Source organism: Juglans microcarpa x Juglans regia, chromosome 7S (genome assembly GCF_004785595.1).
Source record: "Juglans microcarpa x Juglans regia isolate MS1-56 chromosome 7S, Jm3101_v1.0, whole genome shotgun sequence".
Classification (NCBI taxonomy): Eukaryota; Viridiplantae; Streptophyta; class Magnoliopsida; order Fagales; family Juglandaceae; genus Juglans; species Juglans microcarpa x Juglans regia.
The window spans coordinates 17,003,064-17,029,897 of NC_054607.1; the positions used below are offsets into that span (position 1 = coordinate 17,003,064).

The window sequence follows — 26,834 nt, forward strand, 5'->3', positions numbered from 1 at the left end:
AGCAAATCTCGTCCTGCTGTTCTAGTTTCATAAATATTCTGGTCTGGGGTGGTTTAAAAATATAAAAACAAATTAAAATGAGTCAATGACTCAGTAAAAAACACATCATAACGTAAACATACTTAGCGTAAGATTTTCATAAAAATTTTCATGCTGAAAATTAAAATCCTGATTGTTCATAAATATGTTAATGACATGCATGACTTATCAATCTGAATTAATTGACTAATCTAATTTATCTAACTAATCTGACTAGCCAACACACTTAATCTTATGTGCGAGGTTGTGTACCGGCCCCACGTCTTGTGACCGCAAAGGGAGCTGCGGATAGTATTCTGGCATACTATGGTAGACCACGCTTGAGTCTATGGCTTACACATCCACCCTGAAACTACACTGGTATTATGCATCTAAATGGCCATCTGATTAAATTTTTCTAATCTTATCTTGCACTTGATCTTAAGATAGCTTACATGTCTTATGCAACATGAGATACATGAAATGCATAATACATACATAATTATAACATGTGAAATGAAATATGATGAATGACGTACTTGAAAATATCATAACATGTGTGGTACATAAACATTGGCTTTGAAAGAGCTGGCTTTAATAATATATATAAATATATATATATTTATATATATAGTTAACGTATACTAATCCTAATTGATGATCAAGCTACTTACCTTGTAGTGTTGCTTCTTAAAATTTTTTACACAAAATTGATCATAGTGCTAAACTGAGTATCTTGGGTTCAGTCGTTGCACTTATGGAAGTTTATATTTTTTTTCAAATAACACACGGAATGGAGATATTTATATAGAGATTTGGGAGAGAATGCCAATGAGTTTTAGTTTAAATCAGTTAATACATGTAGTGATACTAATCTGCTGAACACTCAGTTGTGATTATCTAAAAAGAGAGTTTGAATTTAAAAATATAATCTAGTAGTTTATTCAATGTAGGATTGGCAGTGATTGAGACTGTGTAAGGAACTTCAATCAATAATGATTTTAAATTAAAATAAATTTCTAATAGTCAATCTTTAAATTCTAAAACGAGTCTAACTCGTTTAATTTTAAGTGGGACTTAACCTAGTTATTGAGCCTAATTAAAACTTCAAATCAACTTTAATAATATATTACTTGTAAGCTTATTTAATATGACTTATTAAATATAATTTAAATCTAATAAAAATTATCAATATTTCGACTTTAGAATTAATGAGCCGGATTGTTAACTAATTTACGAGTCTACTTTTACGGCATCCCTTAACTTAGGGATAAAATATTTCTTATGTTCGAAACTTGTGCTAATTGCTTTTGTCTAAATTATTTTCTATCGATCATTGGAATGATGAGAATAACTTTTCATCATTGTGTTTGTTTAGAGTCCATTGCTTGGTGTCCAAAGGCCAAAGGCCGAAGTCTAGTAAAATAGGATAAGGACACGTATAGCACTCCCCTGTTAATGAAATCATTTGGTTTTTACATTCTTTACCCTTCCACTTCTTCCTTGATAAGAACTTCGTAAATGAGTTGAGTTTAAATGAGTAGTTTGTCATCAAGCCATTCAAACATTAGTTGGACTTGAGCTCATTACCAAGTGTAACACCTGCTTCTCATAGGTTAAAAGTATCACGTGTTTTTTATAAAATAAATCCGACAAGAGATCTCATATTTCATAAATGAAATTAGAATTTATTTTGTAGAAATATATCTAATAAAATGTCTTCCTAAAACATTAAATGAATAAACTGAATAAATTTATGTTATAAAAGTAAATTTTATTCTAGAAAATCTGAAACTAAATTAACTCTTCATTCTAATCCTGACTTGCCTGCTTGTATTCATCATCTTTACTTGAGTGGTTAAAAACATGAAAATAAACTAAAATGAGTCGAAAATTCTGTAAGAAATCCATCACAACGTAAACATAATAAATATAAAAGTTTTCATAAAAGTTTTCTTGCTGAGAGCTTAAAATTCATGATTGTTCATACTGATGCTTATGCTATGCATGAGTGATTTATCTGAATTAACTGACTGTCTGACTTAAATGACTGATCTGACTAGCTAACACACTTAATCCTGTGTGCAAACGGCCCCACGTCCATCGGCAACGAGGGGAGCTGTTGATAGTATTCTGGCATACTATGGTGGACTACACTTGAGTCCGTAGCTTGCACATCCACCCTGAAACTGAACTGCATTGGTACCATGCATCTGAACGGCCATCTTATTAACTGATCTGATCTTATCTTGCACTTGAATTTAAGATAGCTTACGTGTCTTATACACATGAGATGCACGACATAATACATATATAATTATAATTTATGAATCTGAATATGATGCGGAATGACATGATCATATGCTATGTTAGATGACATGTTTGCATATGACATGAGTGGTGTATAAATAATGGATGTCCATGAACTGGCTTGAATAATACTTATATATAAGATGAACTGTGATAATTCTAATTTGTGATCAAATTATTTACGTCGTTGTGCTTCTTCTTGAATCTCACTTCGTAGCTTGTCACCTATACGCAATATTAACTATCACTAAATCTGTCTAGGAACAACATGTACTAATATCCTACTTAATTAAATTCATAATTCAAAAGATAGTTAAATAAATCTTTGTTTAACACCATAATCGATAAATCCTGATATTTTAAATTACTTAAATACTAATAACATATTATAATTTAATAGGATACTAGGGCTATTTTGAAATAAGTCATAACAATCCCAATTCTTAAAAATAGGGTTCATTTCTTAACATAATTATTCAATCTTATAAGAAACCTAATAAATATTAATATTGTTTAAATATTCTTAATATAATAATTTTATTAAAAATCCTAATAACTAGACAAAGGAATATTAACAAAATATTAGACTCAATAGTATAATTTAAAATACATTATAAATTCTGTAAGCATTTTTTATAAAAATGAGCTTATGACTAATATATTTATTTAATAAAAATAAACTCAACTAGAAATATTAAGCTCAATAAAAATCATTAAAACAATTATTGAAACATAATAAAATCAAGCTCAATTTAAAATACAAATCTATCCCAATGGTACATGTCTAATTAACCTCAAGTTTAGCCCACAAGGAAATTAGCCCTCCAGATTTAAACACCAAACAAATTAAAACAAAGCCCATATTACCTTTTAAAACATAGGTTTATCAAAATGAGCCCAGGGCCCGTTTGTGAATCAAAGGTTCCTTAAGAACTTAAGAAACCAAAACACACGGACAGAGCAAAGAAAACCCGTGCGAGAGAAACAAAGGGCTCACCTAGGGTAGCGACACAATTCAGCGATTCTGGGTGGCCGGAAGTGGTCGATAGCGTGACTGGGTCTTCTAGAAGAGTAGTGCAACGTCGAGTGAAGGAGAGAGAAGGATTAGACTGAGAATTGAAATGTACGGGGTGAGAGAGATGGTTGACGATGAAGAAAAGCTTATTGAGAGAGAGGAGAGATGCGTGGCGGCTCTTGGTGGCTAGAGGTGGTTGGCGACGCGGCTGGTTTCTCTGTGGTGGTGCGATGCCAAGAGAGGGAGAGAGACACTATTACACCGAAAACAAGAGAGAGAGAATGGCGGACAGAGAAAAAAAAAACTTATCGAGAGAGAGGAGAGATGCGGATTCGACAGTGGCTGGCAAGGGCTGTGAAGGAGGTAGGTTGCGGGGGTTCTAAAGAACAAGGCTTACGGGTTGGCAGCTTGCAAAGGATTGATACGAGGGCTTAAAAGGTTCTATGTCTATTTCAGAGGCTTCGTGAGTTTCTATAGAGTGAAAATGAGCGTTTGCTGATAGGATTTTAGACTTGGCTTTCCATTAGGATGATCAACTAAGAAGTAAGAACGAAGATAGATTAGGATTACAAATTCGAGAGATTGGGATGATGCTTACGGGTGGGGATAGGAAGAAACAAGATTTAAATTCAAACCAAAACTCTAGCGGAACGTAAAATTTGATAAAATCTAGTAATAATTATTAGAATTAATAATAAAACAAAAATCTAGTAAATTCAACAAAATTATAATAGTAATTATTAAAATTAATAAATATAAAATCTGATAAGATTATAAAAATAATAATAATAGAAAAAATAACTAAAAGATTTACTTATATACCCCAAATCTATAACTAGTATGTTACACCAAGTTAAATTTGGTGTTCAAGTATAATTCATTTATGATTTGATCAAGATCATTTATTTAGAAATTACTTTAAGTATGAAAAACTAGATTATTTATATTGTATCTTATTACTTTATGTACAAACTTTGAGTGTTTAGTAAGTATCTTTATATAAGTTACATATACATATATCACTGCTTATACTCGTAAGGATCTAAGCAATATACATAATATTAGGAACATTTTTCCTCTCATTTCTTTAAAATCTCAAGATATTCTCACTATAAATAGGAAGTTCTGAGATTATATGACATTACACGACTGAAAGCAAGTTTTATTCAAATTGTGTTTGTTTCATAATTGGTAGTAATTTAGTGTTCATGAACAACTCATTTAATAAACATATCGAGCCAAAATCGAATTTGACTGAGCTAATCTTAGATGGCTTATTGAATAATGTTACTTTTCTTTTCCCAACTCTATCTTTGATTGTCCACATGATATGTAGTTGTTGAGTAGTTCTGTTTGGGCTTGCTACCTGCCCTATACGAGGGTAGCAACCCTCTTCGTTGCCCTGCTTGGGCAGGATGGCATTAGGGCGAGGTTGCCTAATGCCATCCCACCCCTCGCACCCGCCTTACACAAAGGTTGTTCATCCCCATCATACAAGCTGGGTGGATGGAGGGCAGGAACTAGCCGTTACTCCTTTCCTAAACTACAAAAATTCACCAAAAAAATATTTCTTCCACCATTCCCTCCACTTGCACCTTCTAGATCCAAACAACCAACCACAATTGAACAAAAATCAAACCAAAAAATAGAACAAATGATTCAAGACTAGAAAGCAAAGAGGCCATTGGTCTCTGGTTCACGACTTAAGATCCACAGTGTTGTTATCTGGTTGCACCATAGAACAATGTCGCAACCAGAGACCCACGACAACGTGGATCTCTGGTTCATGACCAAATAACGACAACATGCATCTCTGGTTTGCGACCAAAGAATTTCGGCATCGCAACTAGGAAAATGATCCATTTTACTTCACGAGACTCATGATGTTGGAGAAGAAGAAGAGAGGAAAGGCTCGAATAAGATGAGGAAGGAGAAGAAAGAAGAGAATAAAGCAGAGGAGGAAGGACTAAGGAGAAGAAGGAAGAGACAGTAAGAGTTTGATGACGGGGTGTAACCGGTCCGGTCCGATTCGGTTTGGAACAAAATCTAAAACCGAACCGGTATGTACCGATTTTATATTTTTCAAAACCACTTACGTCCCAGTTACCCACCTAAGCTAATACTTCCGATTTTACCAGTTTTCGGTCCGGTCCGATCCGATCTGGTTTTCTGATTTTTTTAAAATGTAAAAAAACATATAATAAAGTGTTACTTCTTATGATAAAATGTTATTAAATATATTATGTTTAAAGCATATGATCAATTAAATTTTTATCTTTAAGATTAAAATTTTATTTTATAAATTATAATAACATTATCTTATATATAATTATATTAATAACATATGATGATCAAACAAATTACAAATGTTCATAGTTAAGATTAACATTTTATGTTATAATTTATAAATTATAATATGAAATTATTTCATATATGATATATAATTATATATAAAAATTTAATATATAATTACATATTATATATAAAACTTATATATATATATTTTCTAACCGGTCCAATTTGGTTCGGTCCGGTCCGGTCCCAGAAACTACGAAATCAAAATCGGACCGAATTCGGTCAGAAACTACAGAACCAAAATCAGACCAAATCCGGTCAGTTTTTATGATATAGGAACTGAACCAGGTTCAAATTCGATCTAGACCGATTTTTTGATTTTTCGGTTTAAATTTATACCTTTATTTAGAATTAGTGTTTTGTTTTTTTATATTTAGGTGGAGTGGGTGGATCTCCGAACGAGTGAATATTCTCCCCGCAACCCATCCTTTTTTTTATTCTTTTAAGTTTTCTACCCACCCCGCCTGCCCGGTACCATGCAAGCCGGGTGGGACACACGAACAGGTCAAGAAATGGGCCTCGTTGACCAGACCTTGTTCTGCCATATTTATTTCACAAGTTTTAAGTTGTATGCTGGCCGTAAACATCTCAATGATGTGATTAAGCAAGATACAATCTTAGCCGGTTATTAATAAACAAACGCAAGCTTCTTCTCAATGGATGACACATTTCTGTATGGATCATATGTCTTGTATTCTAATTGATGGACTCTACAGAAGCCGCCACATTTTGGAATGGCAATATTGCTACACTACTCACCACATCCTATATATACACTTCCTACTACAATCCAATAGCTTACTTCTAATTAATATTGGAGAAGAGGGTCCTTCCTCGAAGACAAACCCATCTCATGGTTTAGAATCTTAGAGGTGATATTTGAAACTTTCGTACTCAAGAAAGAGTAATATTATGTACAGTTGTGGAGTACGTAAGTATCGTGTTATCGTTTTGAAAAAAAGTAAGATCTACTTTTAAAAAATTAATTTTCTTTTCACGATGATTTCGTATTTATTGATTTTTTCAAAGTGATCGCGCGATATTTACACATTCACAATTATAACTATCATTTATCCTCAAGAAAGAGTCGTCCTGAGCCGGCCAAAAGACTTGCATAAAAGCTGTCAAAATTAATAAATTTCTACAATGTGCATATTTTTTTCCTGAGTATCTTAGCTTATGCATTTGAAACTTTCAACCTAATGTCACATCCAGCCGGCACTTAAATCTTTCATCATGCTTGAGTTTGAAACATTTGAGCTATATAAAAAGGGAATGCTTTCTTTTGCACAAACACCAACTTTTCAGCTGTTGCAATATTGTTTTGACATAAAGTTCATTTTGGGGTTTTTCTTTCGTCATGAGACTTGTCAAAGTTTTCTCTCTTCTGTTCTTCATTAGATTTGCCTTCTCAGATGCAACCACTGCTAACACAAAGGTATGGACTAGAGATCTCTGAAGAGCTACTACAAATCGCTGAGACCTAAGGCCTAGTTTAGATAGCAGGAGATTTCCATCTTATCTCATTCTATCTTATCTCAATATCCAAATACTACAAACACAAACACTTTTTAATTTTAAATTTTCAATCTTCAGTTTTTTTTTTATCTAACCATTACAACTTTCTCAAACTTCTGAACAAAATACAAAAAATAATTCAACTTTTTCAAATTTAAAAAAAAAATTATATTAAAAAATTATATTCTAATAATATTTTAACTTTGAAATATTTGTATTCAACTTTTTCTCTCATTTTCTAAAATTCTATAAAACATCTTAACTCAAATCATTTCAATACTATTCAAAAATCATTTCATTTCTATTTACAGATCATTTCATCTCATCTCATCTCACTATCCAATCCAAACCTAAGATCCTTTTGCTCATTTTACGTTATGCTGAAGAAGTGAAGTGATTGAAATACGATCGTGTTTTATACTACATGAATACTATCGATCCATTTCACTATAAGAATTTGTTCAGAAAACGTGTTTATCGCATTCCTTCCAATGCACATGATTTGCTTTAATCTGCAATTGTTCATGTCCGAGACTCCTCACTTCCTTTTGCTTTTCAACAAAAACAAAAGAAAAAGTACAGCATTCCTGGGAATTAAATCCAAAGAGTTACGTCTTTTTCTTCGAGTTTGAGGGGGTGTGTGAGAGTGAAAACTCTCCAAGATTGATAATGCCCGCCAACTAGGGCTGAGCACTAACAATGTCGGAGTTGAAGTGCCCTATCTCTTACTCTGACTCCTGCTTAGTTACATAGTCTGAGTTGGATTTGAGCTTTTTATTAGACTTTTTCTTAATCCATATGAAATTTTAATTTGACAATCTTGAGTTCTTACTAATCGAATTTGGACTCCTAGATTTCAATTTAAAAAAAAAATCAATTTCAATTTTATTAAAACATAACCAAAATTGAAAAAATAAATCATTGTACAAATTAATGTTATTATACATTAGTATTATATGTTATTATATGTTAATGTTTATATATAATATACTAATATATAATCAGTATTATATGTTATTATAAATTTATATATTTGTGTTTACACATAATACATTAGTATTAAATCCTATTATACATTAGTTATTCTATAATTAGTATTGCGTGTTATTACACATTAGTGTTTATATATAAGTTGTTATCATTCATTAGTGTTACATGGTAGTAATAGTTAATAGTATAGTGTTTACATATACTAAATTCTTATTAGTCAATTTAGTTTATATGTATTATAGTATAAGCATATTATTTTATAATAATTTTCTCATACTAGTATATTATTGAATTTAATTAACTATATAAGTTATAATTATACAAAATATATATGATTAATATATATAAAAAATACATATATTTTTATAAAATATGTACAATATCGGAGTTAGAGTTGGAGTTGAAAAATCGGAGCTAAAGCGGAGTCGCTACATCGCCACCTCCGACTCTGACTTTTTCGGTTAAAAAAACTCCGACTCTGACTTAGCGAAGCCTAAGTGGAGTCGGATTTTTTGATTTTGCACAGCACTAATGCCAGCACTGTTACATGCATATGTTTATGTAGCTAACACATTTTCAAATTTTCTGCAATTTTGCAGCATTACATAGTGTACATGGGGGAACACTCTCACCCCAATTCAGAATCGGTGGTTAGGGCCAATCACAAAATGCTTGCTTCAGTTACCGGAAGGCAAGGCACTAACTCAAAACATGATAAAAAATTCCTAGCAATAATATAGAATTTCAGAAATAAGTGCTGTACATACTAAAAGTGATTTATTTCTCAGTTTTGATGGAGCACAACGAGCGGCACTTCACCATTACACCAAAAGCTTTAGAGGCTTCTCAGCTATGCTTACACCAGAGCAGGCACAACAACTTGAAGGTACCTGAAATGAACGTAATCTCTTATCATTTGCTTTTGGGTAAAATTACCACAAAAGTTACATTTTCCAAGTCCAAAAATTGATCTAAAACATCAACAGCCAATGGTAAAATAGAGCTATTATACCTCTAAATTCATTTGCATCTTCACCTGAACTAATTCAGAGTTTTGATATTGTTTTTTGGGGTTCTAAAGTAAGCTTTAATTATGGCTAACGACGGCTTATACAAGCTCTAATTGAACTAATTTGCTTCTTCTGTAGCCAATGATTTGGTTGTTTCCGTGTTTGAGAGCAAGGTGAATAAGCTCCACACAACACGCTCCTGGGAATTTCTGGGGATACAGTCTACACATCAATATAATCAGATGCCAATGAACTTGAATTCAGATATCATTGTTGGTGTCATTGACACAGGTAAATGCTCCGCACTTCAGATTTCTCATCCAATTATTCTGTTTTTATCCCATTACCAACAAACCATAGTTTAACATTTGTTTTGTAGGAATATGGCCTGAATCAAAGAGCTTTAATGATGAAGGATTGGGTCCTATACCAGAAAAATTCAAGGGAGAGTGTGTTACTGGTGAACGTTTTACTTTGGCCAACTGCAACAGGTACCAAAACACTTTATTTGATAAGCAAAATAGAAATTCAATAAAGCAGGTACCAAAACACCTCAAACATCAAAGAATCCACTCCCATGATTGACACAAAATTCTTACTGAAATATTAAACACCTGAACCAATATTTTGAATGCAAGTACCTCACCGTGAGGCTTACCATTCATCAGGGCTTGAATTTTCAGGAAGATTATAGGTGCCCGGTTCTATTCACAAGGGTTTGAAGCAGAGTCTGGGCCTCTTGAATCTTTTAACCTCCCATTCTTCCGGTCAGCTCGAGATAGTGATGGGCATGGATCACACACTGCCTCAACAATAGCTGGATCCATGGTAGCAAATGTCAGCTTATTTGGTATGGCTAGCGGCACTGCAAGAGGTGGTGCACCAAATGCCAGACTTGCCATCTACAAGGCGTGTTGGTTTGACCTGTGCAGCGATGCTGACATTCTTTCTGCCCTGGATGATTCCATTGGTGATGGTGTTGATATCCTCTCTCTTTCCCTTGGCCCAGTTCCTCCCCAGCCTATTTACTTTGAAAATGCGATCTCTATTGGTACTTTCCATGCATTCCAAAGAGGGATTCTAGTTTCAGCTTCCGCGGGAAACTCAGGTTTACCACAGACTGCTACCAACGTTGCGCCTTGGATCCTTACTGTGGCTGCAAGCACAGTCGACAGGGAATTCAATTCAAACATTTATCTTGGAAATTCGAAAGTTCTAAAGGTGAGTTTAGCATATTACAATGCGCCCATTTAACAAATAAAAGTTATATCGTCAGGATATTTTATTAAAAATAGAAATGCTTTTGTGCTTTCAGGGTTCCTCTTTAAACCCAATCAAGATGGAAACTTCTTATGGTTTGATAGCTGCAAGTTCTGCAGCTGCCCCAGGTGTTACAGCAAAGAATGCAAGGTATCTTCTGTATTTTCTGCATGATTTATTTCATTTACACAAAATCAATTCAATCGTGATTGCAGTCTTACAAAAAAATTTATCTTCTTCCTAAACTATACAAAAGATTTTTCTTCCTTATATTAAGCCAATTTTATCTAGTATAACTTGATACAAAAATTTTATTTTGACAACTGCTTTTCCTCAACCCAACAGAAAACACCGCTAATGCTAACACTGGATGAATTATTTTCTCAAGAATTATCCTTCTAATCTTCACAATATTAAATCTTATCACCTCCTTCAATAATTTTAGAATTTTTTTCTTTTTCTTTTTAATTTTTCAAGTTCCTACGTTGTTTGCTGGAAGCATTATGAAAAAAAGACTCAGAACACTGGCATCCTTTGTTTGGTGACTAACTAGTAATATCTTTCAATTTTAATTAACTTGGGTACCAAATGTCTGACTCCTCAATGCTCAACCTATCCCAAGAGCTCAAAACAGCATTACTTGATTTCTATAGCTTTAAAAGCTTTCTTTTCCCCTCTTTCTGTATCAGCTTTTGCAAGAACAATACACTAAACCCAACCTTAGTTGGGAGGAAAATAGTGGTGTGCACAATTGAAACTGTTAATGATAACCGGAACGAAAAAAGCATATTCCTAAGAGAAGCTGGTGCTGTTGGAATGATACTAGTCGATCCGTTGGTAAAAGATGTTGGCTTTCAGTTCGTCATCCCAGGCACTTTAATTGGTCAAGAAGAAGCAGAAGAACTTCAAGCATATATGATTACAGCAAAGTGAGTTTATCAAGCTTTATAAATTTTGGTCCATCGAAGAAAAGAAAAGCCCGAAAATATTGGCAATGGAAGAATACTTCATCATGAATTCATTAATAAAAAAAATTAATAGTTTTAAGTTGATCGTGGCTGCCTGCTGCTATTGCAGGAATCCAGTTGCTAGAATCTCCTCGACTACAACAGTTCTGAACACTAAACCTGCACCAGAAGTGGCCGTATTTTCTTCCATGGGACCAAATATAATAACTCCAGACATTATTAAGGTAAGTTTATCTGGTATTCTTGAATTTTATACTAAACCAATTCACTCAAACTACTTCCAAAAAGAAAAAGATTATACCAACATGGTGGGAAAAAACGAAGGCACAAAGAAAAGTTAATTCATGGAGACTTACCTAAAAGTAAAAATTCCAACTGCAGCCAGATATCACAGGACCTGGAGTGAATATTTTGGCAGCATGGTCTCCAGTGGCAACTAAAGCTACAGCTGAACGATCTGTCAATTATAACATAATCTCCGGCACCTCAATGTCTTGCCCACACGTTTCTGCAGTTGCAGCAATGTTAAAATCTTACCAACCTTCCTGGAGTCCAGCAGCCATAATGTCTGCAATAATGACAACAGGTAAGTTGTGCCAACATTATAATATCAGAAATTGTAATTTACTCCAGTCTCTGATTATCCAATATCTATGGCTTCACAGCAATGGTCCTAGACAACACTCGACATGCCATAGGAAGGGATCCAAATGGCTCTCCCACCACGCCTTTTGACTATGGATCTGGACACATCAACCCAGCTGCAGCATTCAATCCTGGACTTGTATATGATTTTAATTCCCATGACATCATCAATTTTCTCTGCAGCAATGGTGCAACGCCTGCACAGTTGAAAAACCTTACAGGGAAACTAGTACAATGCAAGAACCCTCCTACACCTTCCTACAATTTTAATTACCCTTCAATTGGTGTTGCCAACATGAATGGAAATTTATCTGTTTATCGAACAGTCACTTATTATGGTAAAAATCCAACGACATATGCTGCAACTATTGACTACCCAACTGGTGTAGAAGTTAGAGTCACGCCTGCTAAACTGAAGTTTACAAAGATGGGGGACAAAATGTCTTTCAGAGTTGATTTCATGCCCTACAAGAACAGCAATGGGAGCTTTATGTTTGGGGCATTAACATGGACCAATGGTATACATAGGGTTAGGAGTTCTATTGGTGTGAACGTGGTTTCAGTGTAGGAACAAGTGTTAACTCCATAAGCTTGTCAGGTTTTGGGCTCTAAAACATGATTATATGTTACTCATTATCTCATTTGTTGTTCTAAACAAGTCTTCAAGAGGAAGTAACATGTAAATACATGATGTCAAATATAACAAGATTCTATGACAGAAATATTTTGCTCCGTTTATTGTGAGATTCTATTTCAGCAATTCCTAGGCATTAAAGGATGAGTAGAGTTCCATTGTATATTTTGCAAAAGAAAATTTGAGTTCTTACAGGCGTGGTTTCATGTGAGAACATCTCAGTTTTAAGGGTCAGATATTGACCAAATGACAGTCAGAAAACAAAGAATCATACTAAAGAAACAAATCCCAAGTACCTGAAGGTTATTTCCACATGCCTCTTAAGCCAACATGTTGTGAGCATAATGGGGAAATTACTTTCAGACTTCATGGGGCAAAACAATTAGCATGAATGAAGATATCAAACTCTTTTCCAAAATGGCACAAATTCCCTCTGATATCCACTCAAGTACTTAAACTTTACAAATTTTTAAAAATTAGTACTTGTTCCTTCTTTCTTCAATGTGAATGACCATCACTTTCACAATCACTTCAGAAATCTGCCCAAGGCAACATGTCAATTATGTTGCTTGGTAAGCCTAAAGATTGCCAATGTGAGCAATTCTTTGCAATGTGGTTTCGAAAACAGAATTGGAAAGTGTAAAAGTTGTATAGCTCCTTTGCCCAAGAAGAATATTCTTCACATGAGAAGCCATCAGAAAACTTCATATAAAATCCATTTTCCAAATGGAGTGTCACCAATAGTCCCCGCATGTGCATAAACCACCTTTAAAGTGGTGGAACCGGTTCGAGTCCCTCACAACAATATCTCTAGCTTCAAGCTTTGATAATAGCTTAATAACAGTATGACAGTCTCCACAGACCCTAAGGTTCTTTACAATCTGGATCGGGGTACCGGGAGTTGTAGTGATCAATCCAAAAGCAATGGCCAGCCTCTCACTGTGTTGAGAAAGGATTGTTTCTTTGTGTTCCTCTTCAACGTCATGAAGCACGTAATTTGTATCAGGCTGATATCCAGCATCCTTCAACCGGATTTTTAACTCCTCAAGTTTGGAATAAATACGATCCGCCAAGGGATGTGAAAGATCACCAGCCAAGAATGAGTAGGTCTTATTTTTTACCTCAATCCAGCTGTACCCAGCTTCCTTTCTTACATTTCTCACATCCATCAACTTCCTTACCATAGCTTTTTCTTTCCAATTTCCTGTCGCAGCATAAATATTGGATAGTAAGACGTAAGCAGCTGAATCTTGTGGCTGAAGTGAAATGAGCTTTTCTGCTGCAAGTTTTCCCAGCTTTGAATTGCGGTGAACATGGCAAGCAGCCAAGAGAGTTCGCCACACAGTTGCACCCGCAGGGAATGGCATCTGATTTATGATATCCATGGCCTTTTCAAGCAGTCCTGCACGGCTATACAGATCAACCATACAAGAATAATGCTCTATTGTTGGATCAATGTGGTGGTCTTTGACCATCATGTCAAAGTATCTTTGACCTTCAACCACTAAACCAGCATGAGTACATGCAGAAATCACTCCAATGAATGTTATCTCATCCATTTCTATGTTCCTTCTTCTCATTTCCTCAAAGACCTCAAGAGCCTTCTTCCCATGACCATGTTGTGCATATCCAGAGATCATCGAGTTCCATGAAACCAAGTCTCTTTCATCTTGCCTCTTGAAAACTTCATTTGCACTCTCAATATTTCCTCTCTTGGCATACATGGTAACAAGGGCACTACTTACACATAAAGCATTATGTAGTCCTGATTTGATTGAGCACGCATGAAATTGTTTCCCCTGCTCTACTGCTGCTGCAGGTGCAGCACAGGCATTAATGACACTGCAAAAGGTAAACTCATTGGGTCCTACCCCCTCTTTTGCCAACTGGAGAAAAGTTTTAACAGCTCCCTCTGTGTCTCCTCTTTGAGCATATCCAGCTACCATTGCTGACCATGTCACAATGTCCTTTTCATCAATTAATTCAAATACTTTTCCAGCTTCATCAACATAGTCTAACTTAATGTAAGCATCTAAGAGTGCAGTTCCTACGGAAGGTGATTTCTCGTAATTAGTTTTAACGACTTGTGCATGTACTTGGAAGATAGAAATAGCTGGTTGAGCTGTAAGGATAGTAGAATAAGTGAAATGGTTTGGTCTAACACCTTCCTTGGCCATTTTGCAAAATAAATTAACTGCTTGCCTTCTTCCACCATTCTGCAAGTACCCACTGATCATGGCCGTCCATGACACCACATTCTGGACACCATGCATCCTAGAAAACAGTTGATACGCATCATCCATAACACTGCATTTACTGTAAGTGACCATAAGGGCCGTTCTGATATTGTCATCAAATCCATATCCTGTTTTCAAAACACAACAGTGAAGCTGTCTTGCAAAACCCAATTCTCTAAGATTAGCACATAGCCTAATCATGGTAGCAAATATCATCTGGGTAAGCTTTAGGCCCACAAGCCTCATTTTATAAAACATTTCAAGAGCGTCCACAAGAATCCCATTTGTTAAATAACCTGCAACCATACCGTTCCAAGAAACCTCATCCCTGGTATCCATGCCATCGAACACAGCTCTAGCATCTCCAACCATCCCTGACTTTGAATACATATTAATCAAAGCATTGCACACAAATGTGGTAGAATCAAAACCATTTTTTATAACCATAGAATGAACTTGAATTCCCTTCTCAAGCATACCATCATCTGCCAAAGCTCCAAGAACAGTCGCAGAAGTAAACTGGTTAGGCTTAATTCCCTCAACTTGCATCCTAAAGAACAATTCTATGGCCTGCACGTTCAACCCATTCCGTGAGTAACCAGAAAGCAACGAAGTCCATGACACCACATTTCGCTCACCCATCTCATCAAAAACTCTCCTCCCATCTCCTACACCCTCTGTTTTCATGTACATGTCAACAAGAGCAGTCCCAACACTAACATCCTCAAGAAACCCGGATTTTATACATTTACCATGCACCTGCATGCCCACATTTTGATCAAACAAGAATCCGCAGACCTTCAACACACACGACAGGGTTGACCCATCAACAGGTAAACTCGAATAGTGGAGTTCCACAAAAAGATTCAGAGCCTCCTGGTTACGGCCAGTGCGTGAGTATTCGAAAAGAAAGTGATTACATATCGAAAGGTCTTTCTGGGTACTTTTGCCGAACATGGGGTATGCATGATCAATGTTGCATGTGCCACGAGGCGCACATGGATGTTTAGAGTCAACGGCAATGGCACGTGATTGAGATGGAGGACTCGTGTAGTATGTGAAATGGTAGAGTTTGAGAGTGTTCAGTGTCTGCTTTGTCTGAGGCTTTCTGAGCATCCTTAAAAAGGGACGACAGAGAGTCATGCTCTCTTCGGCTATTAATGGTGGAATTTTAGCATAGGAGCTAAATTAAAATTGCTTTCCAAAAGAAATAATGATCCGAGACTTGGGTAGCTTCCCCAATAATTTGTCTGTTTTCGTTTGAATCCATTCCTTAAAAAAAATGACAAGAAGGTCCGCACACCAAACCCGGCGAACCGTGAAGTTGGTGTGCCGTTGGTGTCTTGGTGTTCGGCTAAGGCGTGGTGGTTCACGTGCTGCAGAATCAGCTGTGCTGTGCGCAGTAATCTCGAGCCTAGAGGTAGCGCTATGTTTGAAGGTGTTGTTGCAAACGGAGGCGCGCAGTAGTTCTATAGTGTGGCGGTCAATAATGGGAAGCAGCGGCGCTGGGCATCGGTTGTCGCCGAAGGCTGTATTTCGAAAGTGAGTGTGTGGTGCCGCATCAGGTTACTGGAGCGCAAGTTCATTCAATTGAAGAAAGCGGCGAGTTTCGGAAACATGAGGTTCTCTGTTTGGCTGCGAAACAATTACGTCCGACAGCTAGAATATGGAACATCTAACTTTGTTCCAAAAATCTATTACAAATTATTTAATTTCAACGTGACATTCTATCTATAAAAATAGATATTATATCTATTAAGCTTGAAATGTTATATTTATAAAACGGTAAATTTTTTAAAAATAATATTTTATTATGTATTGATATTTTTTTAATAGATAATATTAGTTTTCGGCTTTCACGCATCTCTTCTGTTTTTCTATTTTTTGCATTAAAGTTTTGAACTTTTGAAATAAGCCGTAATCTGGATTCGATATCTTTGACTTCATAACACACGTGCTTGTAATTCTAGTCAAATTGGCTTTAATGGATAAAAAATTAGACATTTTGTATCTCTTCAGTTTCTAAAATCTAAAAGCATATTTTGGAATACAACTTTGCTAGTAATGAAGTCACCAACGTTCAGTTTTTGCTTTTAAAAAAAAAAAAATCTATATAAAGGTGGCTGGGGTTGCACGATCAAGAAGAGAGAAAAAAATAAAAAGGCTCGAAGCCATTCTTTCAACTTGCTACTTATAAAGAGAAAGAAAAGAAAATAAGATAGTATCTTGAGATATTGAGAGTTTCTAGACAAAAGATAGGTGTTATTTTTAGAGGAGTTTTGAGCTCAATATCTTGTGCAGAATTTATTCGAGCTATATGACGATCGGTTGGGCTATTGTATCCTGTAAGAGAGAAGTCAAGAGAATATCTATTGCATTAGTTCAATTGAAACTTTACATACCACAGAAGGCTTAAATCTCCTTAAAGAGAGTGAGATTTTTATGCCTCAGTCCAAGTTAATTTCGTTTGAATTTTTAATTTCATTGAAAATTTTCATTTATTACAATGAATTCACTAACAATTTTAAGGAGAGTTATCATGGAGCTTTCTAACGAAAAATCTAAAGAAAACGTTGGAGATCTCAACAAGCCATTCCGCTTCAAGGGAGCCCATTTCAAAAGATAGAAGTACAAGGTACTCTTCTATCTAAACCTTCTCAACGTCTCTTATGTTCTTATTGTAAAGAATCCAAACAAGATTACTATCGAGAACATGACTGAAATACAAGTCAAAGCTCACAAAGAAAAAATTGAAAAATATACAAAAAATGAGTATAACTGTTGATGTTACCTTTTAAGTTGTCTTGCGGATCAATTTTATGATTTCTACAATATCACTTACTCCTCTGCGAAGAAAATTTGGAAAGCTTTACAAAATAAATATGATACGAAAGAAGTTGGAGCAAAGAAATATGCGGCAAGTTGCTTCTTTCGAAATCAAATAGTAGATGGAAAGTCTGTCGCAGAATAAGCACAAGATTTTCAAAAGGTTGTAACTGAAGTTCGATCCGAAGGCATCAAGATTGGAGACAATCTGATTGTCTGTTGCATCATTGACAAGCTACCACCTTCGTGGAGGGAGTTTCAAAAGTCAATGTGCCACAAACAAAAGAGACATCCCTGGAGACCTTAATTAGGCATATTCGAGTAAAGGAGGAAGCTAGAGGCCAAGATGCTTTGATGGTTCAAAATGGAAATAAGAATTTCATGACGAAGGTACATTTAATTTCTAAAAATGGTGGCTTGCCCAAAGTTCAGATTTCCAAAAATAGTCATTTGAAATCGCAAAAAAAAAAAATTTTAAAAATTTAGTAGACCTCACAAAAAATATTTTTCAAATCAAAAGGATAAGAACCAAGGACTCTATTCACAAATTCAAGCTTGTTTTGGTCTGTGGTAAAAGTGGACACTTTGCTTGAATTTGTAAATTTTGAAAGCGAGGAAATAATCCTCAACTGAGGAAATAATTCTCAAGTGAACGTAACTGAGGAGCCACTTGTGGTAATGATTACAGGCGCTAACATGATTCAATTTGTTGAAGGATTGTGGGCAGATTCTGGTGCCAATAGGCACATCTACTATGATAAAGATTGGTTCAAAATGTATACTCCCTTTGAAGAATAGAAGTATATTATGTTTGGTGATTCAAGCCAAACAAAAGTCTTTGGGAGTGGTGAGGTCAAGCTAAAATTCACCTCTGAACGTATATTGACGCTCAAAGATGTGCTCTATACACCATCTATGAGAAAGAATTTGATGTCAAGTTTTCTACTCAACAAAACTGGTTTCAAGCAAACTATAGAATTTGATCAATATGTTATTACTAAAAATGGAGTTTTTGTGGGCAAGAGTTATGTTTGTGATGGAATGTTTAAATTGAACGTTGATAATAAAACATCGAATGTCTCTGTTTTTATGCTTTCTTCTTTAAATTTTTGGCATGCACATTTATGTCATATTAATAATAGATATGTTGCAATCATGAGTAGTTTAGGATTAATTCCCATACTGAAAAAAAAAATTCAAAAATGTGAAGTTTATAGTCAAGCAAAAATTACAAAACGGCCTCACAAAAGTGTTGAAAAGAATATCAAATTGTTAGATTTAATTCATACTGATCTTTGTGAATTTGAAGGAATTTTAACTTGTAGAGGAAATAGATATTTTATCACTTTTATTGATGATTTTTCAAAATACACGTATGTTTATTTATTAAAAAATAAAAGTGATACTTTTGAAAAGTTCAAAGAATTCCTTCATGAAATTGAAAATCAATTTGTTAGAAAAATAAAAAGATTTAGAAGTGATAAAGGTCGAGAGTATAATTCAAATGAGTTTAATTGTTTATTTAGTCATTGGGAATTATTCATGAAACTAATGCACCATACTTACCTGCTTCAAACGGTGTGGCTGAAAGAAAAAATAGAACTTTGATTGAATTGACAAATGTCATGCTTATTGATTCAGGAGCTCCCTCAAGTTTTTTTGATGAAGCAATTTTGACTGTTTGTCATGTTTTAAATAGGATGCCTTATAAAAATTCAAAAACTACACTTTTTGAATTATGGAGAGGGTATAAGCCAAGTTTGAGATATTTTAAAATTTAAAGCTGTTTGGCATTTATGAGACTAACAGATCCTAAAAGACCCAAATTGGGTGTTAGACCTACCACTTGTGTCTTCTTGGATATGCAAAAAATAGCACAGTCTATAGATTTTTTGATATTGAAAATAAAATGATTTTTGAATCAGGCGATGCAATTTTTAATGAAGAAAATTTTCCTTTTAAATCCAAAAATGGTGGGGGTCAAGAATTTAGATAAAATATTTTTTCTGAAACTAGTTCTTCTACTCCTCCAGAAAATGAAGAAAATTTTGAATTAAGGAGTAAGAGAATTAAAATTGAAAAATATTTTGGTCCCAACTATTATATTTATAATATTGAGGAAAACCCAAATATTCTACAAGAACTTTTAGTTTCGCCTGATTCTGTGTTTTGAAAAGAGATTGTGAATGATGAGATGGATTCACTAATTTCTAATAAAACTTAGAAATTAGTTGAGTTACCATCGAGTTGCGAAACCATAGGGTGTAAATGGGTCCTGAGAAAAAAAATTTAGATCGGATGGAACCGTTGAAAAGTTCAAAGCTAGGCTTGTCGCAAAAGGTTTTAAACAAAAAGTTGACCTTGATTTTTTTTACACTTTTTCTCCAGTTACAAGAATAACATCCATTAAATTATTGATTGTCATTACAGCAATCTATAATTTAAAAATTCATCAAATGGATGTTAAAACAACTTTTTTGAATGGGTACCTAGATGAAGAAATTTATATGGATCAACCCGATGGTTTTGTAGAGCCTAGCCAAGAAAGCAAAGTGTGCAAGTTGACAAAATCTCTATATGGCTTAAAACAGGCTCATAAACAATGTCATTAGAAATTTGACTCTTGCATAATTGAAAATGGCTATAAGTCAAATGAAAGTGATAAATGTATTTATTATAAATATTTGGAATAATTTTCATGTTATTATTAGCCAATATGAGAATGATTTATTGATATTTGGTTCTAATTTGCATATTATAGATGAAATAAAAAGCATGCTTAGTAACCATTTTGATATGAAAAATCTCAGCAAGACTAATTTTATTTTGGGTAGAAAATCACCAAAACATGTTATGGTATTTTTTTTTATCAATCGCATTATGTAGAAAAATTATTAAAGAAATTTAATTATGTTAGATGCAAACATGTTGTTACTCCTTTTGATCCTAATGTTCATTTATTTTCTATTGAAAATGATGATAATGTGATTAATCAAAAGGAATATGCTAGCATGATCGGTAGTTTACGTTATGCGACTGATTGTACTAGACTTGACATTGTTTATGCAGTATGAGTACTTAGTAGATTTACTACCAAGCCAGGAAGAGACCATTGGTATGCAATGGATCGGTTATGAAATATTTATCTGGTACAAAATATTATGGCTTGTTTTATAGAAAATATCTTGCTGTACTCGAAGGCTTCAGTGATACCGATTGGAATACCTTGTCAAGTGATTCCCTTTTAACTAGTGGTTATATTTTTACCTTGGGTGGTGGTGGTGTTGTATGTTGGAAATCTAAAAAACAAACTATTATTGCTAACTCAACTATGGAAGCCGAGCTTATAGCTTTAGCTTTAGCTTCAGCAAGTGAGGAAGCAAACTCGTTGAGAGATCTACTACAGGAGATTTCATTGTGGGAAAATTCAGTTCCACCCATATTAATTCATTGTGATAGTACTGCTACTATTGGTAGAGTACAAAATCGTTATTACAATGGTAAATTCAAACCAATAAGAAGAGAAAACACAGTATTGTGAAATCCTATTTGAGTAGTGGTGTCATTAACGTGGATTATGTTAAATCATGTGATAATCTAGCAAATCCACTGACCAAGGGGAGAATGAATCATTTGGTGGTCATAAGAAATGCACAATTTATTTTATTGAGAAATTTTTCATTCATATGTTGTAAGTGCATTCATTCTGTAACAATTGAGAGGATGGGTTGTTTTAAATTCTCTTAATGAAAATCTATAGTTCTTATGAGTAGGGTGTTAGTATTACAAGAGCACTCTAGACAAATTTCACTTATGTAAGTGTGGGAGTGAGGCCGCTCTCTATGAGAATTGGACTTGTTCTCAAATACACTCATGAAACTGGGAATAGCATAAGGTCGTAATGTGCTAGCTAATAAAGCTCATGTCAACACCTGGACTGTTATGTGTGAGCAATAATTTTTTATTTCATTTTAGAAGTTATAGTTCAAGTCTGAGATTACTACTAACTCTGGAGTAAAAATTATTATTTCACTAAGCGAGGGTTCAATGCAGAACATACCTTCATGATGCATAATAATCTTTCTTTGTCTGGAAATTATCTATCTTATTTATTTATTTTATCATTAAAAAATAGTGGGGGAATGTTGATATTTTTTTAATAGATAATATTAGTTTTCGTCTTTCACCCGTCTCTTCTGTTTTTCTAGTTTTTGTATTCAAGTTTTGAACTTTTGAAATAGGCCATAATCTGGATTCGATATCTTTGACTCCATCAACCCACATGCTTGTAATTCTAGTCAAATTGACTTTAACGGATGAAAAATTAACCGTTTTGTATCTCTTCAGTTTCTAGAATCTAAGAGCATATTTTGGAGTACAACTTCTGCTAGCAGGTTATGTAATAAAGTCGAATGCTTGTTATTCAGAAGACTAAGTCACCAACGTTCAGTTTTTGCCTTTTTTTTTAAAAAAAAATTCTATATAAAGGTGATTGGGGTTGCACGACCAGAAAGAGAGAAAAAAAAAATAAAAAGGCTTGAAGCCATTCTTTCAATTCGCTACATATAGAGAGAAAGAAAAGAAAATAAGATAGTGTCGTGAGATATTGAGAGTTTCCAGACAAAAGAGATGTGTTATTTTTAGAGGAGCTTTGAGCTCAATATTTTGTGTAAAGTTTATTCGAGCTATACAATGATCAGTTGGACTGTTATATCCTGGAGGAGACAAGTCAAGAAAAGATCTGCTGCATCAGTACAATTGAAACTTTACATAATGCAGAGGACTTAAATCTCCCTAAAAAGAGCGAGATTTCCGTGCCTCAGTCCAGACTGGTTTTATTTGAATTTTTCTTTTCATTGTAATGTTTCATTTTATTACTGTGAATTCACTAACATTATGAATCATTATAACTTTTAAATTTCGTTTCTTTAAACCTTTTAAAAGCAATATTTGATTATGAATCATTATAACTTTTAAGTTTTATTTATTTTCTTACATATAAAGATATAAATCAATTTAAGACTCCACCCAAAAATATTAATTTAACATTTATATTGTTTTGTATTTTAAGTGGAGTCATATGACTCCGATGTGGCATTCTACCCATAAAAATAGACATTCTACCAATTAAACTTGAAGTGTTATATTTATGGAGCGATCCTTTTAAAAGTATCTATTACTATATATAAAAGCGGAGTCATATAATTTCGACGTGGTGTTCTACCTATAAAAGTAGGCATTCTACCATTAAATTTGAAGTGTTATGTTTATGAAGCGGTAAATCTTTTAAAAGCAATGTTTCATTATAAATCATTGTAATTTTTATGTTTCATTTCTTTTCTTACATATAAATATATACACCAATTCAAAACTCCATCCAAAATTAGTAATTTAATATTTATATTGTTTTGTATTTTAAGCGGAGTCATGTGATTTCGATGTGACATTCTACCTATAAAAGTAGGCATTCTACCCATTAAACTGGAAGTGTTATGTTTATGGAGCGGTAATCCTTTTAAAAGTAATGTTTCATTATGAACTGTTGTAACATTTAAGTTTCATTTCTTTTCTTACAGATAAAGATATAAACCAATTCAAGTCTCTACCCAAATGCACTATTTTAACCTGTATATTGTTTCATCAAATAAACTGTTTTATAAACCGTTTCAAATTATTTCACTATAAAAATCGGTCTCTCTCTAAATCTTTCTTCCTCATACACAACATACATAACAATCCGCATATTGCGCTGGTTGCCTTGTAATAATAATAATAATAATAAGCAATGTTAGGATGACTGAGAAAGGTGATGCATTGTATAAATACTATAAAATGTATTTCTCTCTTCTTCTTTTTTTAAATAGTTTATATTACTTTAAATATTTTGTAAAAAGAATTTCACAAATCCATTAAAAAATATTTCCTTAATTATCAAGTAAAAAAATAATAAAAACAAAATCAAAAAATAAAATCGATCACTTTAACTAGTCACCTTTCTCGATGATCCAAGCATTTTCTTAATAATAATTGGCTAATACAAGTGTTTGCCTCAATTGAGAAATTTTAAATGTGAAAAATTCTACATGCATAAATAGATTTTATAATAAAAATAATTTTACATTTAACATGTCACATCAAATTACATCAATTTATGAATTTACTTTTATAAAATTTTTATGTAACTAAAGCATTTCATTACATATTCCTTATATCTTAAATTCTTAATTAATGAAAAGTTTTATAGGTTGTCACGTGAGAAATTAATTTCAAAATAAAATATTTTTTCGTATATGGCTTTTAAAAAAACTTATATAACTTAAAATTAATTTAACTTTTAATTTAATATTAGAATTAAGTATATTAAAAATAATTATTTTTAATTCTTTATATAAAAAATAATTTAATTTCAAGTTCATCTTTTTATATTAAAAATAACTTAATGTTTGGATTTTATACCAAAAAATTACTTGATTTGTCAACGAGTAAGAGAAATTATATTTGCTGTCATAGAGTGTACAAGTGTTACACACTCTTTTTGAAAGAAGTAAGTAAATATGATATCTATATAAAATAATTAATTTCTTAAGAGTAATAATAGATATAGTCATGGATTGTGTAAGTGACGTGCACTCCTTTTGGAAAAGAGTAGAGGACACCATTAAAAAAATTAATTTTTCAATGTAGGTTCGAGATTTGTTCACTTTTTTTAAAAGTAGTGCGTGATACTTGTACATTTTATGACTGCAAATACATTTGTATTAGAGGTATAGAACATGGCCCATTTTTTTCCCGATCTGGTCTAAAACCAGAAATTGAGTGTATTTGTGCAATCATCTGCCTGCATTACACGTTGGCGTTTGAGAGAAACTCGGATCTGATTACAAATCCAGTTTTATAACCCAGTTATCCGTAACCGAGTCCTATTTTTAAAAAAAAAAAATCCTGCTTTCAATTTTCTCCCCAATTTCATATTCAAGATGTGAATAGTAGCATTGTATTAATCTAATTAGTTATAATGTATTATTATTTATTTTGCTATTTGTAAATTAATATTTTACATTGTAATGTAACAACAATATTATTTATTTTGCGTTGTTATTTATTTTTTAAGAAAAATTTAAAAAGCGTTTAAATTATTTTTTTTAAAAAATCTGGCCAATTTAAATATGGCATCATAATTTAAAAAAAAAATGCTATAAAAATATTTTTAAAAGTTTAAACTTCTTTTTTTGTAAAAAGTATTAATAAATCCATATATCCGGATTAAATCCGGTTATCCGCCAGAATTATTTCTGAATTAATTCAGGTGGATAACCACCCAGTTTTTAGAATCCAAATCCGGTTATGCCGAATATCTGAATCTGGATCCTGATCCGGTTGCACATTCCTAATTTGTATATGTAAAGCGCATATCTTGATTCTCAATTGCTAAGCTTGCAACCTAAAGCAAAACCCTATTGCAGAAAATAAGGTCCAACTTTGTCTAATGTGGAAAGTCGGGAAAAGATGTTGAAGTTTAGAATCGAATTATTTATTGTAGTTTGTTTGAAAATTTGAAAAAATTATAATGATTAAATGAAATAAGATAAGTTGAGATGATTTTACCATTCAAACCAAGTTTTAAGCCTCGTTTGGTTACGTAGTTCATATGAGATAAGATGAGATGAGATATTTTGATGAAAATTGAATAAAATATTGTTATAATATTATTTTCTAATATTATTTTTGTTTCGAGATTTGAAAAAGTTGAATTATTTATTATATTTTGTGTAGGAATTTAAAAAAAAAATTGTAATATTTATATGAGATGAGATGGAATGAGATAATTTAATTTCGTATAACTAAACCCGCCCTTGAAATCATATAAAAAAATTTAAAATTCCAATCATGATTGACTAGGGTTGATCTAACCTTTCCCTTGCCAAAACCAAAATTTTCCTACAACAGCGTAGTTAGAGCCCAGAAAAAAGTAAAGAGAAAAGCTACTTTGCCTCTCTCATTTGACCGCTCAAGTTGACCACCGGTCAAATTTTTTTTTTTTACTTAGTGATTAAGAAAATAATTTTAAGTATATTAGTGTATTTTTTTATTTTTTAAAATATTTAAATATATTAAAAAATGTGAAAAAAAATGCTAGACAGCTTACCCAGCAGAAAAGGTGGGGCGATATAGTAGCCCCACTCAAAAGTAAGGGTACAAAAGCACGGGTAAGAGTCAGGACAACCTGCCTTTCTTTTAGTAAAATGATATAATAATTGTTGTTATTACAATTTGCCTTTCTTTTAGTAAAATGATATAATAATAGCTGTTATTACAATTTGTTTACAATTAAGTAGGAAAAAAGTTAGGCTCCTGAAACCTCTCGAACCTGTCTCCCTTAAGACCTTCATTACAATTCTGTCTCGAGAGGGTGGGAGTTTCGGCTCCTTCCCCTCCCTCCCTCCCTCTCTCCCCTCGTTCCCTTTGTGTAGTGCTTTGTTTTTGTGTCTGTTGTGTTTTGCAGGCTAAATAAGGGAGAATCGCGGATCTAGAATATCCGGCGACTATAGATGAGCACGCGTCTCTCCATAGCGTTACCCAATTGCCAATCTTCAAGCTTACCGAAGGCGGTGCCAAATGGAGCAGCGAGTTGCTCACATGCACGGCCCAAAGTTCGCAGATGCGTTCGGTGAGTGGCTTTCTTGCGCCGCCAGGTGGCCTCTGTCGTCGCCACGCTCGGCGCCATTGGGGCCTATGAGTCCGGAACCTCCAAGATCGGTCAGCGGTTTTCTTCCAGGGTATTGCACGCGCCACCGCAGCCGCTTGGAGCATTGTCCTTTTCTGTTATTTCAGTGGTTTTCCTTTATAATTTATTTCGTGTCTTGTTTATCTTTTTAAAAAAAAAATAAAAAAAAATCCAAAAATTTTGTTCATTCGGACTTTGGTCTGAATGGTGTGATGTCCCCTCTCAGCTTTGGCAGTGTATGGGGTTGGTGTACCCTACTCCGCTTAGTCGAGTATGGGTTTTGTCACTAGGTTACTTTTTCTCTGTCGGGGACAAAGATGTGC

At 33.7% G+C, this 26,834-nt stretch overlaps 2 protein-coding genes across 5 annotated transcripts; one reads left to right on the forward strand and one right to left on the reverse strand.

Moving 5' to 3' along the window:
* Positions 1 to 8,728: 8,728 nt before the first annotated feature.
* LOC121241377 (subtilisin-like serine-protease S) lies at positions 8,729 to 12,756 on the forward strand. The gene is made up of 10 exons (XM_041139125.1): positions 8,729 to 8,897; positions 8,995 to 9,092; positions 9,355 to 9,507; positions 9,596 to 9,707; positions 9,900 to 10,437; positions 10,532 to 10,626; positions 11,166 to 11,405; positions 11,554 to 11,668; positions 11,826 to 12,030; positions 12,110 to 12,756. The coding sequence occupies exons 1-10, from the start codon at positions 8,821 to 8,823 to the stop codon at positions 12,655 to 12,657; spliced, it is 2,181 nt and encodes a 726-aa protein (XP_040995059.1). The 5' UTR covers positions 8,729 to 8,820; the 3' UTR covers positions 12,658 to 12,756.
* LOC121241376 (pentatricopeptide repeat-containing protein At2g27610) lies at positions 9,724 to 16,607 on the reverse strand. 4 transcript variants are annotated; one of them, XM_041139124.1, is made up of 4 exons: positions 13,740 to 16,607; positions 13,020 to 13,143; positions 11,801 to 11,952; positions 10,236 to 10,372 (listed from the first exon to the last, which is right to left on the reverse strand). In XM_041139124.1, the coding sequence occupies exons 1-2, from the start codon at positions 16,101 to 16,103 to the stop codon at positions 13,090 to 13,092; spliced, it is 2,418 nt and encodes an 805-aa protein (XP_040995058.1). In that variant the 5' UTR covers positions 16,104 to 16,607; the 3' UTR covers positions 10,236 to 10,372; positions 11,801 to 11,952; positions 13,020 to 13,089. The 4 variants fall into 4 exon arrangements, with proteins under 4 accessions (XP_040995054.1, XP_040995058.1, XP_040995055.1 ...); XM_041139120.1 differs by having other exon boundaries at positions 9,724 to 10,372; positions 11,801 to 12,286; positions 13,020 to 16,607; XM_041139121.1 differs by having other exon boundaries at positions 13,020 to 16,607.
* Between the last annotated feature and the right edge of the window lie 10,227 nt (positions 16,608 to 26,834).

Bases quoted from the DNA above. Each gene is read 5' to 3' on its own strand.
- LOC121241377 (XM_041139125.1), top strand. From the start codon at position 8,821: ATGGGGGAACACTCTCACCCCAATTCAGAATCGGTGGTTAGGGCCAAT. The intron at 8,898-8,994 runs GCAAGGCACTAA...TTTATTTCTCAG, and splicing joins CTTGCTTCAGTTACCGGAAG to TTTTGATGGAGCACAACGAG. The intron at 10,438-10,531 runs GTGAGTTTAGCA...TTGTGCTTTCAG, and splicing joins GAAATTCGAAAGTTCTAAAG to GGTTCCTCTTTAAACCCAAT.
- LOC121241376 (XM_041139120.1), bottom strand. From the start codon at position 16,103: ATGACTCTCTGTCGTCCCTTTTTAAGGATGCTCAGAAAGCCTCAGACA.